This window comes from Danio rerio, chromosome 3, assembly GCF_049306965.1.
Source record: "Danio rerio strain Tuebingen ecotype United States chromosome 3, GRCz12tu, whole genome shotgun sequence".
Classification (NCBI taxonomy): Eukaryota; Metazoa; Chordata; class Actinopteri; order Cypriniformes; family Danionidae; genus Danio; species Danio rerio.
This window is the reverse complement of record NC_133178.1, coordinates 61,465,001-61,481,572: the sequence shown is the minus strand read 5'-3', so window position 1 is coordinate 61,481,572 and position 16,572 is coordinate 61,465,001. Positions and strand designations below refer to the sequence as shown.

General features: G+C 38.1%; 1 protein-coding gene across 5 annotated transcripts in view; it reads right to left on the bottom strand.

Annotated features, from left to right (window-relative positions):
- The window catches only part of LOC100000694 (transmembrane protein 235-like), a 47,766-nt gene that overhangs the window by 26,805 nt on the left and 4,389 nt on the right, over positions 1–16,572 (bottom strand). For 4 of the 5 annotated variants that reach the window (XR_012396421.1, XR_012396418.1, XM_073934085.1 and 1 more), the window contains exon 3: positions 15,201–15,338. Coding sequence is in view for 3 of the 5 variants with exons in the window: in XM_073934085.1 (XP_073790186.1) it covers positions 15,201–15,338 (138 nt within the window). In the remaining 2 variants the exon portion in view is untranslated. Of the gene's footprint in view, positions 1–6,521; positions 10,985–15,200; positions 15,339–16,572 lie in introns of those variants that run through there. The other variant, XM_073934093.1, reaches the window with a different exon arrangement.

The window sequence follows — 16,572 nt, the reverse complement described above, 5'->3', positions numbered from 1 at the left end:
CACCTGTAGTAAGTCAGTCTGGCCTCTGTGAATGTACTACACCCTTAAAAATCATACAATTACAGTAGAGTGAATTACTGTAAATATATTTCTTCAATATTTGTGAACTGTATAAATAGGAACGAAAATATAGGTAAAATCACATCTGTAGTAACTTAGCAAGGCCTATACACATGTACTACACCCTTTAAAATCATAAAAATACAGTAAGGAGATTTACTTTAAACAATTGTCAAAAATATTTGAGTACTGTACAAATATGAATGAAAATATGGGTAAAATGACACCTGTAGTAAGTCAGTCTGGCCTCTGTGAATGTACTAAACCCTTTAAAGTCATAAAATTACAGTATAAATTATACAGTATAAAGTAAATATTTGAGTACTGAACAAATAAGAATGAACATATGGGGAAAATCTCATCTGTAGTAACTTAGTAAGGCCTATACACATGTACTACATCGTTTGAAATCAGAAAATTACAGTACAGGGATTTACTGTAAATATTTTACAAAAATATTTGTTTTCTGTTTAAATCTAAATGAAAATATGGGTAAAATCACACCTGTAGTAAGTCAGTCTGGCCTCTGTGAATGTACTTCATCCTTTAAAATCATAAAATGACAGTAAAGTGAATTACTGTAAATATTTTTCAACAATATTTGTGTGCTGTGCAAATACAAATAAATATATGAGTACAATCTTATCTGTAGTAACTTAGTAAGGCCTATACAAATGTACAACACCCTTTAAAATAATAAAACTACAGTAGGATAAATTACTGTAAATATAGTCCTTCAATATTTGAGTACTGTACAAATATGAATGAAAATATGGGTAGTAAGTCAGTCTGGCCTCTGTGAATGTACTACACCCTTTAAAATCATACAATTACAGTAGAGTGAATTACTGTAAATATATTTCTTCAATATTTGTGTACTGTACAAATAAGAATGAAAATATGGATAAATTTGCACCTGTAGTAAGTCAGTCTGGCCTCTGTGAGTAAACTACACCCTTTATTATTACCTATTTAGTGGCACCTTATTATGACAATTACATTTGCCAGCAGTTTCAAGCACTTTACCTAAAATTAAAGCCCTTTCAAACCTTGAAAACACTAGATCAAAATTCTGAAAAACACACACACACACACACATGCACACACATAGTAAAAATTACATTGTTGGCTTAAATTTGTAGCTAGTGTAGTTAAATCAAATCAACCCGATGAGTAAATTCAGCTCAAATGACGTTAAGTGAAGTTTATTTATTAACTAATTTCGAGAGGATCACATGCTTATGATTGCTTGCAGCCGGTCTCGCATTATTCAATTATGATCCACCAATCAGCTGATTCCTAAGCCCCTATAAATACTCTAAAGCTGCGTCCCAAATGGCACACTATACACTATGTACTCATGCACTATGTACTTATGCACTTACACACTCAACAGGATAATACATGTATGTAGTGTCGTCCCAAATGGCACACTAATGTTTTTTTACTAAGCGGAAATTCAAACCGTTTCCCTGATGACGTTTGACGGTTGCCAAATCAGTAAAATAAACGACCGAATTATCAAATAATACCTACCATGAGTGTTGCTGCATTCACCATCGGGAGGCGCTATAATCACTCTCGTAGAAGAATTTTGCTTTCACCATCCAAAATAAATAAAGTTATTTAACATGTGCGTCCGATAGCTCCGCCCCTTCCGCTACGTAAGCAAACCTGCGGTCGTTGAGTGCGTGAAGTGTCCATCATTACACACTTCATTTTAGCGGCTGAATGAGTGCATCATCCGGGTAATTAAAGTGCACTTATTATTTTTTGAGTTTTCAGTGTGAACACACTACTTGCACTATTTATACTACAAAATGGCGTAGAATAGTGCATAAGTATGCGATTTGGGACGCAGCTTAAGTTCCATATAACAGCGATCTTCGTTTTGAAGAAACCCCCCTTTCACTCTTACTCCTTTCCTAGATGGGTGGCACGGTGGCCCAGTGGTTAGCACTGTTGCCTCACAGCAAAAACGTCACTGGTTCTAGTCCTTACCAAGCCAGCTGTCATTTCTGTGCAGAGTTAACACGTTCTCCCCGTGCTCATGTGGGTTTCTCCCGGGTTCCCCGGTTTCCTCATGCCGTCCAAAAATATGCAACTCAAGTTAATTGACTAATCCAAATCGGCACCATAGACTTACTCCTAGTAAGTAGTTATCTCCAAAGAGCAATCACTATCTGTTCATTAGCTACTACAGCAGGGGAGTTCTCGAGATCTACCTGAGCTCAAACTCCCCTCTCGCCTTGCAAACGGGAGGGAGCCCCAGGCTCGAGGATCTTATGAGCTCAGGGCTCTCTCCCGGGTAAGCATGCCAAACAAGCTTTATAATCAATCATCAGCTAAGTGTGAACACTTGTAACTGACTTAAAACAGCTTCAAAACTCAGTTAGAAACATGATTAACAATAATAATGAGAAGTACAGGGTGTATAATTAGCCAAGGTATATAAATTAACATACAGTAGTAAATGCCATAGTAAAGTTTCAATGCTCTTGTGGGCACTGTATGTGTTTTAGGTGCTGAACAGGATTAATTATGCACTGAAAAAAGTGTTGCATGCAGAACTGTTGCAAACAATTTATTTGTGTTGAATTTAAACAAACAAATTAAGTTTAATAATGTTCAACTTAATTTGTTTGTTTAAATTCAACACAAATAAATTGTTTACAACCACTAAACGTTAAAAAAAAAATTGAGTAAATCCAAGGAATCATCTCTGTATAATTTTTTTCAGTGTGGGTACTCTGACTGATTTGGAGAAACACAGACCTATTTCTGTTATGGCTAGAGTTACATTTTTCCTCAGTATATGACCAAGAGCTTTTTCAGTGTGATTGGACCAGAGCCTTTGCTTTCTGCAGTACATGCAGCAATAAGTCTTCTGAGTGCATCCCACTGGTATAAGGTATACAATCTAATTTAACCAACATAATGTCAAAGAAGGCTTGAAGTTTGTGTGTTAGGGAAAGTTTTCAGCACATTCTGAAAGTGCAAGAAAAAAATGTATTTAATAAGTAGCACTGGTTCACTATGGGGTATATGCCGAAGCATGCTAATAGGACTTTTAATTTGCCAGTAACCTGGGTTAAGCGCTTCCGGCGAATTGAATGCCAATGCAAAATCCGGTGCGTTTAAGGTCTGTTTTCTTTAAAAATCAGCGATCTCCACTAGCTGAGTGACATCCGATTGTACAAGAAGCACTGCATTAAATTACATTTCCCCCGCCATGTCTTTATAATATGAGCATTTATTTTACCCCAGTATATTCAATGGAGCTTCTGCGTTAGCCTGCCAATTCTGATGGACGCGTGCGAGTAAACAGCTTTTTGTCTTGTTTTACGCTTGAGCAACCAAATAAATGCTAAAGTTTATTTAACTGAATGTATTTTAATGACATTACAACATCGATGCTGTATAAGGAACCATATAAAATAGAAAAAAGTTCACAATAACAGGTCACCGGAAGTGTATCAGCATGGGAACAACACTAGCTCGGCATATAACCTATTTGTCCTTCTTTAAACCCTTTTAGGTACTACCAATCACTGTATACCAGTAACATGATTTCCCATTTTGGAGATGCTACTGTAGATATAGCTGTCTAGCCATCACTGTGTGGCTCTTGTCAAGTCACTCAGATGTCTTCTATTGTAAAAAAAAAAAAAAAAGCTTCCGACACATTGAAGAACTGATTGCTTAATATCACACCTCCTGACAGGTGCCACTGTAACAATATAATCAATGTCATTCACGTCACCTGTCAGGTACTTTCACACTGTGGCTGATTAGAGCATGTCAAAGAAAAACATTCAAAAAAAAAAAAAAAAAGAATTCAGATGGCAAACCTCTAAATCCATCCAACCTCTTATTTTTTTTTTTTTGTAAATGAGCATTTTCTATCAGGCTTCTTTAATTAGGTTCAGAGGTTTCATTTTATAGCTAATGATAAGGTTTTAGCTAGTACAGTGTTTCTTAACTCTTGGGTCGCGGAGTTTGTGGTCAAAAAAACAACAATAGTTACATTTTTAACTTATTTTGACTTTTATTTTGAAATTCGTGCGCGACAACTATACTGTTTGACCTGTGAAATTTCATTTAATCATAGCCACAAATATGTCGATGCGCAAGTACCACCCCGAATATGTAAAGTATGGATTTACATATATTGACGGCAAAAAAGACTTAAAGGGCACCTATGGTAAAAAATCTACTTTTCAAGCTGTTTGGACAGATCTGTGTGTTGGTATAGTGTATAGACCGTCATACTGGGGTGATATGAACACACCCAGTCCTTTTTTTTCAATTTAACTACAAAAAAAAGGGTCGGCCAATTGGAGCTGTTTTCAAATCGATCGCACCATTACGTAGGTGTGCGATCCCTCCGCCCACCGAATTGATTGACAGCTGCGCGCATTAACATGTTCAGGTAGTCGCGTGTATATGTCAACAAGACCAGACAGACATACGCAAAGCAACCGGGAATAAAAGCTCTGTTCTGTTCGCTAGGATCAGCAATCATCATCAAATGTGATTAAGAGTAAGTTTCACATGTTTAAAGTGTTTTAAAACAGAGTATGTGTGTAATTAATTACAGCGTTTTACTTCAGCTTTACTTCATCAGCACAGCCGCGTGTCAGAACAATTATAAAAGAAGAGGCTTCAATCCCGGTTTGTGGAAGTTAAATCAGGTTTATTTTGTACATTAGCATAACAGATATCCACACAGCAGTGGAGGTTAGCCTTAACTAAGCTAAGCGCGCTCTGTCTGCCTGCCTGTGTGTGTGTGTGTGTGTGTGTCATCTGTGGTGTGTGTGTGTGTGTGTGTGTGCGCCCGTGTGTGCGTTAACTTTGTAACGATATTGTGTGTGACTCATCAATGCAACTTCACAATACTGATTAGTAAAGATTAGTTCTTACTGTAGTATCTCACAAACGCTACGTGAGACCTTCTTCCTTTAAGTCTGTCTGTTGTCTGACGCAGCTGAGGGAGGAGGCATGTAGAAATAGTGGGCGGGAAAGATTCGTCTTAAAGGCGCAGTACGACAAAACCACCCCCTGCTGGAAATCAGTATAAAACAGCATCTTGTAAAAGGTATAATGAAAAATCTGATGGGTATTTTGATCTGAAACTTTATATACACATTCTAGAGACGCAAAAGACTTGTATTAAATCTGAATAAAGGGGTAACCTAGGTGCCCTTTAAGTCTCAGTGTGTCATTTGTAGTGAGGTGCTCTCACAAGAGAGGATGAAACCTTCTAAATTAAAACGACATCTAGAAACCAGACAACATGTTTTATTAACAGTTCAGTTTAGTTCATGCCCTGTTCCTGGAGAGCTACCTTCCTGCACTTTTCAGTTGCAACCCTGACCAAACACACCTGTTTGTAATTATCAAGTGCTGTTTTAGGTAGTATTATTTGGTTCAGGTGTGTTTGATCAGGGTTGGGACTGAATTCTGCAGGAAGGTAGCTCTCCAGGAACAGGGTTGGTGACCCCTGGTTCATGGTAACTGAACCTTTCATTAGCCTAACCACTGTTTACAGTATTTGCCGTTTTTACTTTGTAATATTTCTATAATTTGATCCATTTTGTTAAATGACAGCAATAAAATATTGTTTATTTGTAAGTCTCGGTGCATGTCTTATGATTTATCTGTCACTACTTCTGTATGCTAACAAATAAATACAAATTGATAATAATTCCTAAAATTGGATTATAGTTCCTAAAAATTTGGGTCGCGGCTTGATGACCATGTAAAAATGTGAGTCCCATGGCCAAACCAGTTGAGAATCCCTGAGCTAGTAAATAAAAAAACTTATTTTCAGAAATGTCACTTTAGACAATTCTTAGGTGTTTAACAGAGAAGATTTTCTTTTGCGTCAAAACCAGCTAAATCCACTTGTGCTTTTTCTGCAAAAACCTCTAAATCCACCTATCGGGACAAGCCAGTGTAATTGGTCAAAATACTAAAGATGCATTTAGATATTATTTTACCAAACATAAAACAAATACACAAACCACCTAAAACTAAAATACATAAATCTGTCAAGTAAGTGGCGGTTCACTCCGCTGTGGTAACCCCTGATAAACCAGGGACAAAGCAGAAGAAAAATGAATGAATGAAATGTCAAGTAAGTGCATTAATCACTAACATAAAATAACTTGACATTAATTAAATCTTAACATTCTGTTGTCATTTCTGATGTTTGGGATTTAGATTTGTTGTAAGTAGAACACTGTAAACATTGCAAACATTGTAAGCTAAGCTTGTTAGATTGCTAGAACTGGATTGGAGAGGTGTTATCCAAATCATGTGCATTATAAGTTTGTAGAAGTTATACATTTAAAATACCCTTAAAAATAAATTTGCAGTACTGCTTCAGTGAACTTGAACAAGTATATTAAAATCCATTAATTTCCCCTAGTTGTTTTAGTATGTTTTTTTTTCAAAGTGTGCATTAAATGCTTTAAAAATAAGTTAATTCTTTGTAGACTAGAATTATAAGTACTGTATATAATTTATTTTTAAAAATGTGGGCAATACATTGTAGATTAACAAATATTATATTAATCTTATTTTTAATTCAACTATGGGGTGCGACTATAGGGGACCTACAAGAAATTGTACCCAGGGGCCTCTGAATTATTAATCCGGGCCTGAGGGTAACTGACTCTGAGTTAAAGTTACCTCTCTTTCAGAAACAGGCTTGACTTACCCTGCTTTCTCTAGCTTGACAAACCTGCCATTTTGAAATGGAAAACCCAGAGTTTCTCTTATTTCAGGCTTAAAATACTCTGAGTTTCCACTTAACCTCCTTTCTGAAACAGGCCCATGGTCATGTCAAATCTGAAAACAGAATATAGATTATGATATTGATCTTATTTGTATCCAGTCTTATGTTAAGGTATAAAATAATGATGAAGTTGCAGTTTAGTTTATTAAATACTTTGCTTTCAGTGTAACTTCAGGTAAAACACTGTTTAAAATGTGCTCTAGTGACTGTATTTCTTTAAAGAATAACAAACGATTTTTAAAATGTACTTTTCACTACACACTTTTCTATAATGCACCTTGCAGTTTTTGTAGACAGTCAAATGAACTCTCCTCAAGTGCACTCGAGTGGCATTTTCATTATTACTCTACAACTTTTTTTAAAATACACTTGTAAGATCTGAAGTAGTGCAGATTAAATATAATCAAGTGCGCTCTTTTCACAGGTGCGCATCGGTCTAAACTAAAGAGAAGCATTAAAGCCATTAGGATGAATCTGTTCTCAGAAATACAGACACTTTGGAGGTTGTGAACTGCTCTTTATATGAGCAAAAAATAAATAACAGCAAAACCCACAGCATTTCAGACAGACTGAGTGTCAGGAGATGAGTGAGAGATGCACGTCTGATGAATTTATAGATGGGAATGAAGCATAGTGTTGGAGATGTTTTTGATTAGGTGCTTCAGTGATTCACCAGTGTCATGATGGAAGACGTCTGAGACTCCTATTTGTAGAATAATGTGAGAAACCTTATGTGAGGCGAGAGCAGATGGAAACATCCGCATCTTCCTCTGGCTTGTCTTCATTTTCCACCGAGAAGCTCGAGTCCGTGGTTTTGTGAGGGAAAGCGCTGCATTTGCAGATGTGTTTAATCTCCTGCGAGACTTCATTCTTTTCACTGTTTACTATTTGATCCATCAGTCAGTGCACATTTTAGTCATTAAAGACACAAAGTATAAGATTTGTTCATGAAAATGACCAAAGAAAACACTAGAATTAGGTGTTGTATACAGTATTTTGCTGACATACGTTCTAACATGATTCCAAATGTTTTGAAGAATGTTCAAATCCAGAGAAATAAGCAATTCAAGATGTACACTACCTGACAGAAGTAGAAGTCGAAGAATCAAGTGATTCTTTTGATTCATCCTCAATGCCTCCTTCTTCGATTTATGCTCAATAATGTTCATATATGGTGACTGGGCTAGCCAATCCTCGAGCACCTTTACCTCCTTTGCTTTCAGGAACTTAGATATGGAGGCTGAAGTATGAGAAGGAGCGCTATCCAGCTGGAGAATTTGCCCTCTTCTCCGGTTTGTAATGTAATGGGCAGCACAAATGTCTTGATACCTCAGGCTGTTGATGGTCATCCACTCTGCAGAGCTCTCGCACGCCCCCATACTGAATGTGACCCCAAACCATGATTTTTCCTTGACAAAACTTGACTGATTTCTGTGAGAATTTTGTTTCCATGTGGGTTCCAATAGGTCTTCTGCAGTATTTGTGATGATTGGGTTGCAGTTCAACAGATGATTCATCAACACTTCTAAAATGCTAGCTGGCAGTGGGTTTTATTAGGGGTGGGGAAAAAAATCGATATTGCAATATATTGTTGAGCTTTCTGTCGCGATAAATAATCGATACACTAATGGCCGATATCGATATTTTAATACGCAAAATTATTAGTATAATTACTAATAATATAATTATTATTAGTTACTCGTTGTCAGTATCACTGTCACTACTTAATATCTACTATTCTGTGTGCGGGGGGCTTTGTTCGAGTAAAAAGGGGGTAAAGTGGCGGAAGCAGCAGCCAGTAAAGAACTCAAGTTAACTAACAACAACAGAAAAGAAGCTCAAAAAAAGGGTAGCGAGACCCGGCTGCTAGTACACTGTAAAGTGTGGAGACACTTCGGGTTATACAAGACAGTCGACTGAAAGGCACTGGATAAAAACAGCAACACTACGGATTTGCAAACACACCTCGTTCACTATCACGGTGAACTACTCTCAGGTGATAATGAGGGCAAACCAAGTCAGTCGACAATCACTACTGCGTTCAAAGCAAAGCTCCCCTTTGGCTTGCCTAGGGCACAAAGTATCACTAAGTCCATCGCCGAATTTAGGCCGTACTCACACAATGTACAGTTGCCTTGAACCGGGCCAAAGCACACTTATCCCCCCTCCCATCTCCCCTGACGGCCTGCACCCTCATTACATTCGGGCCAGGGCACGCTTACGTCATCAACGCTGCTCTGTTTAGTAAGTGCTCTCGCTCAGCATTTCTCATATCGTTTAAGTCGTTTGACATGCTGTGACACGCAGTCAGATATTTCGCTGAACAGATCAGCCACTTTTGACGGTCAAAAACAATCATAAAGCCCTCGTGCTGCAGGAATGAGGAGGTTTGCTGAAGGTGCGCAGTTGTCTTGCAGTGAGGAGTTTGCGTCTTTAATAAGCTACGACAGTTTGCATTCACTGAACAGTAAGAATGATTAAATATTCCATATTAAACAGTCCCTTTAAAGTCACGTCTCGCTTTCAGTTTCGGGCTTAGCCGCATTTTGCACTCACACACAAGCGTACTGCGCCAAAGCCCAAGTGAACCGCGCTCAGGCACACCTCTTCCAACCGGGCCCGGGCACTCACACTTCTCAAACGATCCAGGAAACGGGCCTGGGCATGGTTCGCATAGCATAGTGTGAGTACGCCCAACACAATCTCACGGCAATTCGTAACTTTTTCATTTAGTGGCTAATTCGTATGAATTCGTACGATCTAATTCGTACAATTTAGTACGATTTGCTTATCCCCCAATGACGGTTGGGGTTAGAGGTGGGGTCAGGTGCCACGCCTCCTTTTTAAAATCGTACCATTTCGTACGACTGAACTCGTACGAATTCGTACGAATTAGCCACTAAACTGGCAAAACGTAAAATACTTATTTTTTCTCGTGAGATCAGGCTGGTACGCCCTTATTTGCAAGGACCTTCGCCCTTACAGCATGGTCAAGACTGATCGATTTTACAGAATGTTGGCAACCGAGATACGAAACTCAGAGTCATTGGCACTTTGGTTTACTTAAAGCACTTTACAGTAAATTACTACTAACGTTTCATTACTATGGTGTACACATGTTAATTAATGTTCATGTTGTTTTTAATGTTCATGCACTTTTATCTGTCTAGCTGTACAGTGTTTACATTTAAGACCAGCAGGCAGCGAGTTATTATGCAAATGCATATTTCTTGGCACAATGTAGTTACATTTAGTTACATGTAGTTACATTTTTGAGAGGTGCGCGTCAGTGTCAGCAAGAGGTATGTGACTGCGCAGAGGCTGCGCCAGACCATCCATGTGCACTCGACGCAGAAGTATAAACCAGCCTTTACCATTACCGTTTGGACTGTTTACCTTGTTTATGATCGCTAGATTGCTCCCTTGAACCTGCCTGTATCCTCATTCTAGTTCTATGCTGCAAAACCTGTATCATCATTGCTGAATGTTTGCTTTCTGCTCTTGATCAAGCCTGGTATATTTCCAAGAGTGAGTGTTTACCCATCACTGTTTCCTTAATCATTGCAATCTTGTGTGCAGTTCAATAAATATGCTGCAAATGGATTCTCAGTCATCAAACCCATCATTACAACGACCATAGGAAGTTATGCAACATTTACATTTATAGATGAATACAGTTTTCAGTGTTGCTTTGGAGCCGGACAGTAATATTTTCATCTCCAGAGCTCAAAGCAGCACTATTAAAAACAAAAAAAAACAAAGAACAAATGAAAAGCTGTGATGCACTGTGTGTCAAAACTCCCAGTGATTTTCTGTTTTCATTCAGCTGCACTTCACTTTTCTGCTGGATCACGAGCACCTTTTACAAAGCCCAAACTACACCATCATCATCATCACATCCTATCATGGCAAACATAACCCATAATACAGCACAATAACACTGAGTGCAGGATGAACATGCAGTTATTCAACTAGAATAAAGTTCCCACTTCTGTTTTAATGTTCTCTCATCTGGATAACTGTAGTTTACACAGCACAGTGCCAACGCCGTCTTTGGGTCCTTTTCACACCACACTGATTGCTTTGGTCCGAACCAGTTGAAAAGAACCAAAATGCAGTCATCTGACAAAAAAAAAAAAAGTTTGTATTGTGCAGTGTTTACCACGGTATGTGTTTTTCTGGCATTTTCAAAATGCACCTTTATTTTCACCTTGTGCCACTCTTTCAATCAGTAGCTATGTTTCCATCCACCTTTTTTATTTTTTATTTTTCCACCTATTTATTATTATTCATTTTGCAAATGCGCATAAAAACAACAGTTGATGGAAACGCCATGATGCGCATAAATTTTGAAAATGCGCATAAAAAACTTATGCGCCTAACTGGGTAGGATAAACTTTTTATTCGATAAGAAAAGATGCGCATTTGTTTGTTGGTGTAGTAATATCAGTAGTAGATGTTGTTGATGTAGATGTAGTAGAAGTGATTGTAGTAGTAGTAGTAGTGGTAATAGTAGTAGTAGTAGTAGTAGTAGTAGTAGCAGTAGACGTTGTTGTATTAGTTGTAGCAAACGCTATAGTAGTATCAGTAGTATTAGTCGTTGTAGTAGTATCAGTATTAGTAGACATTGTAGTACTAGTAGTAGTAGTCGTGGTTGTGGCTGTAGTAGAAGCAGTAGTAGTTGTAATATAAGTAATTTTTTTGTAGTAGTAGTTTGTGTAGCACTTGTGATTTATTATTATTGTTGTCAGTTATTACTGTTGTCCTTTCTTTCTTTTTACTCTCATTTTTACTATCATACATTAATTAGCATTGTTGTTACTCCCTACCTCTGACTGGTTTCTTTCTATATGTTTTATCTATATCTGTGACACTTGCTTCATTTATTGACTTTTATTGTTCCTTATGTATGTACTCTGACCTGTCCACCAAGTTACCTTTACATGCATACACACACTCACACACACACACTCACGCACATACAGTACCAGTACATGACTAAATTGTTGTTGTTTTTGTTTTGTTTTTGTTTCGTTGCTTTGTATTTGTTATTTGTTGACATTTTCTTGTATTTGTATGATTTTTGCATATTCTAATAAAAAAAAAAAAAAAAGAAAAGATGCGCATAAACTGCGATGGAAACACTTTTACCGCACAAACTCCAGCATGCGCATTAAAAAAGGTCATGTGATTTTGTTGAAAGAGATCGTGTGATGCTTAAAATGTGTGTGAATGGATAAAACGTCAGGTTGAGCACATTATGAAACATCTGAAATGTTGTTTTGGTCATTATAAAACGCCTTACCATTTCAGTGTTAATGTTATTATATTATTAATGACCTCCAGAATCAAGAGCGCCTGTGCTCCGCGCTTCAAACGCCACCACGCATTCCCTGCTTGTCAGGATTGTCTTCTGAGGCGCATTCATTTAGAAAAGATTGACGCAGCTTCTCCTTCTGCAGCAAATGCAGTTTTTACTGTTGATATGTGGCGGCAGTTAATCAGGAAGTGACGATTTTGTTCGCTTTGACTCGTTGGATGGAAACGATGCTTCATTCGCACAACTTTTATGCGATAATCCAGTTTTGCGCATAATGTTTATTCGCATTTTTGGATGGAAACATAGCTAATGTGTCAGTGGGACAGTACAAACTGTGTCAAACATTTTGATGAATTACATTTGTTTGGGCTGGTTATATTTTTAAAGGGGTGGTCCAGAATGTAATTTTAAGGCTTGGTTGTGTTTATAAGATGCAAAGCAATGTGTGCTTATGGTTCACTTGAATTAAATCGCATAATTTTTTCATATATCTCACTTTGATTATACACAGCTACTCAGCTAACATGAAAACGGCTGTCATATTTCCTAGTTCCTCTAAAAGGCCCGCCCTTAAGTGACTCTGATTGGTCATCATCATAATGTGCTGCTATTGGCGGATCGGCTCCACGTCACGCCCGTAAAAGCACACGCTTTTCTGCTGTGTAAACATGCAGTCAACCTTGCGCCCGCTCTCTAAAATAACATCTGACAAGTGTCTGTAACTAAGGAGTGAAAATGGGGTGCAGCTCCTTTAACAGCGTGTGTGTGTGCGTCTATGTGTGTGTGAATGTGTAAACTTTCTTTAGCAAGCGCATGTGCGCGGGACTTTCTTTTTCTCTGATGCTCGGATTAAGTTATTTTCTGTAATATATCGTAGCTAGAAACTGTACATGTCATGATCAATTTTAACAAATAAAAACACTTACTTGTAGCTTACAGCTTCTGCTTTGAGGAGATTTTAGCCTAATCCAGCACTGAACTGGGAGAGATTCTGGAGCTGTTTTGTCAAATCATGCTTGCTGGGTATTTTATAATCCTCTGGAAGATAATTAATATTGAACTGAAGGCACATCTGTCTTTGTGTCGTGTCCTTTGGAAGCCCAAATACAGAAACAGACGAAGCTCTGTGGAAACAGCAGCGTTTAGACGCATTTTTAAGCTTCATCTCTGCTATAACGTTACAGTGCTTCTGGCCACAGCCTTTACCTGCATGCGCAGTGTGGGATGCGCAGTAAACGAACTTGAGATGTCACAGGGGGCGGAAGTATTTTTTTGTAGTCCCCAAAATTCGTTCATTGTAGGCTTTGCTAAGCTTACTCTGTAAAAACCAAGGTCTCCCTTTGCATTGAACTGAGAACTTTTTACATTCAGAGATGTTTATGTTCACACAGCTACATTACACATCAACTAAAGTTTAAAATATGAGATCATAGTGGACCACCCCTTTAAATAAAAAGAGAAAATGATCACTTTTGCGATGAAGATGCTACATTTAAATGCCACAAGAGATGCCGTCTGAAGGTAACTCGCAGATGTTGTTTTTAATTCCATTTAGATAGCATTTTTTGAAGGTGGCACTGATCGACAGCAGTATTAGTTCAAGGATGTTAAAAGCAAGTAAAATAAATTAAAACTATCGTTTCAAAGCTGTCCAAATGTGACTGTTTATATGCATCAAGCTGCCGACCGGAGATTCGAAGCATCCTCCTTACTGTGGAATCACACCGAAAGTGGTGAGAGCGTCCAAAGTCGCTCTGGCCGCCCTGGCGACAACGCTGTCAGCGGCGAGAGCATCAAAATTCGCTACATTAATCTTGTATTTAAAGGGGCAGTTGCAGCATACATTCCTGCATAAAACATGCTTTCTAGCTTAAAAAAGTTGCTCACTTCTTATCAAATTCATTTAATAATGGAAGATCAAGTTGCATGTGGTGTGGTTTTGCTCAACTTAATTATCCAATGTGTCCATATCTCTGAAATATCCTGAAGCAGCAATACTGTTTTGTATTGTTGCGTGAGATTCCCGCTTTTCTAAGATGAATATATATATATATATATATATATATATATATATATATATATATATATATATATATATATATATATATATATATATATATATATATATACACATATATATGAATAACATTAATGCACATCAGTAACTCGCCAGTAACTCATCATTTAATGCATGTTCCTGTAAGAAAACATCGTAAATAAAAGAAAATCCGGCGACTGTAATAATCAAACCCTTGGGAACAACTGTGGTCGGAACCAAAGTTCACAGGTCTGTGTTCTTTGAACTCCTCTCAAGCGTTGGACTTCTTCATTCTGATTGCTTGCCGCCAAACTACGTCATAGCTCATTACCATAAAGTTGACTTGATTTCAACTCTCCTCGACGCCCACACTGGCAAAGAGGCGCCGCGCTGCTCCTTGCCGCTTATCGCTGCCGCCTCTCATTGAAAATGAATGACTTCTGGGTAATTTGACGCTCTCGCGGCTTTCGGTGTGAACATACGGTTATATGCAAAGCATAATGGGTAATTATAATGGGTAAAAGTCTATGCAAGCTTGTTTGTACAGTCCGCTGATTATAGATATAAAAATAAACCATTGAAACCTGGTGCATATTACAATATGCATTACTTTTATGTTTTATTCATATTGTTCCTCCTAAACTCAAACAGGAATTAGACTGAATACCATGAATGCATTCAGGCTCCTCAACACAATATGTGAGTGTGTGTGTTCTGAATGGTGTGGGTATGCCACAGATATTACAAAAAGAATGTGACTTATAAACACATTGCCCATGTCCCCACTTTTCAAAATGCTCATAGATCATTCAGAATATGCATTTTTAGAAACTAAAAGCGCACGCACTTTTCCTGTAAGAGTAGCGTTAGATGCAAAATACAGTTTGTACAGTACAAAAACCATTACACTTATGAAATGTCCCGAAAAATCACAAAAAAATAAACAAATGCATGTGTATGTGTGTGTGAATGGCACTCACTGCAGATGAGGAAGTACACAGAGATGCAAATGAGGAGAGAGCAGCTCTGAGTCAAAGACGCCACCAGAGCAAAGATCCCTCCAAACACCAGCAGCACCAGGCTGAGCGGCAGCAGCACCACGATCACCCTGTGCAGGTCTGACACACACACAAACCATCAGCTCAATACAGTATGATGTGTATCATCTATGGTAATATCGAAATAGTTCTCAACAAAGATATTATTACAATTAGGAGCAGTGTTGGTGGTAATGAATTACAAGTAACGTCTGCAAAACAGGGCTGGACTGGGGCAAAAAATCAGCCCTGGCATTTTGGGCCTGAGCGGCCCACTACATTCAATCAAAATGCTATCTAGCCGTGCATGTCCAATATGTTTATCAACTCCTTTTTTATAAAACACAAAAGCCATGTATATTAAATAATAAAATAAATACAGACATTAATCTCAATTATACTGTCCATAAAGATTTTTGTTAAGTTCTAAAAAAATACACTATCATTCATTTATTTCCCTTCGCCTTACATAAATTAATATATTAGCTTATCTTTGCACTCAGCCTAAACAAAGTTACCTGAGAACAAGTGATTCAAAAAGACAGAAGAGGTGTTAGATAGAAACAAGATGAATTCAATATCACGTTTAACAACTGTGAGATGAGATTCAACAGATAGTTGATGAACTGTCTGACGTGCACTATACTCTCAACTTGGGTTTATGCTCAACTACTGGCTGCAGCTCTAGGCAGAGTGTGTGTGGTCACGTGATTTGCGTTTTTAGCCATGTGCTAGAATGAACAGAGAACTTTTCTGAACCGCTAAATAAAACGCTGGTGTGTTTCCCGCGATTTCTTTGCGCCTCCTTTCCGTTTCTTCTCTCTGACTCTCCACTTTTTTGACAAATATACACAGACGATGCACTCTCACACAGAGCCCAAAATACTAAGAGTTTGTGATTGGGCCAGCCCATTGTCAATAAAGAAAAAAACCAATGGGCTGCAGAGTGTCACAAAAGGATCTTACTTTCAGAGAGTCACAGATCACAGCATGGTCAATTAATAAGGCAGAAAAACAAAAACAATAGGCTTCTAAGACTTTTATGGGCCGACCAGATCTATGACGATGATCAGCCCGGCCCAAAAAGTGCGTCAGCCCAGCAGGAAACGGCCTGGTCTGCCAGATGGCCAGTCCGTCCCTGTCGCAAAATGCAGATGTTTTTTTTTCCATACTGCGTGCAGCATCAAATTTCATCAAAACAAATCTATTCTAGCAGTTTACACTTGCATCCAATATCTCGTTTTTCATGGGGGGCATGCATGAAATGCTCCTGAATGAAAGCGAAAGTGCCAAACTGCAGTTAAAGTCGACAAAT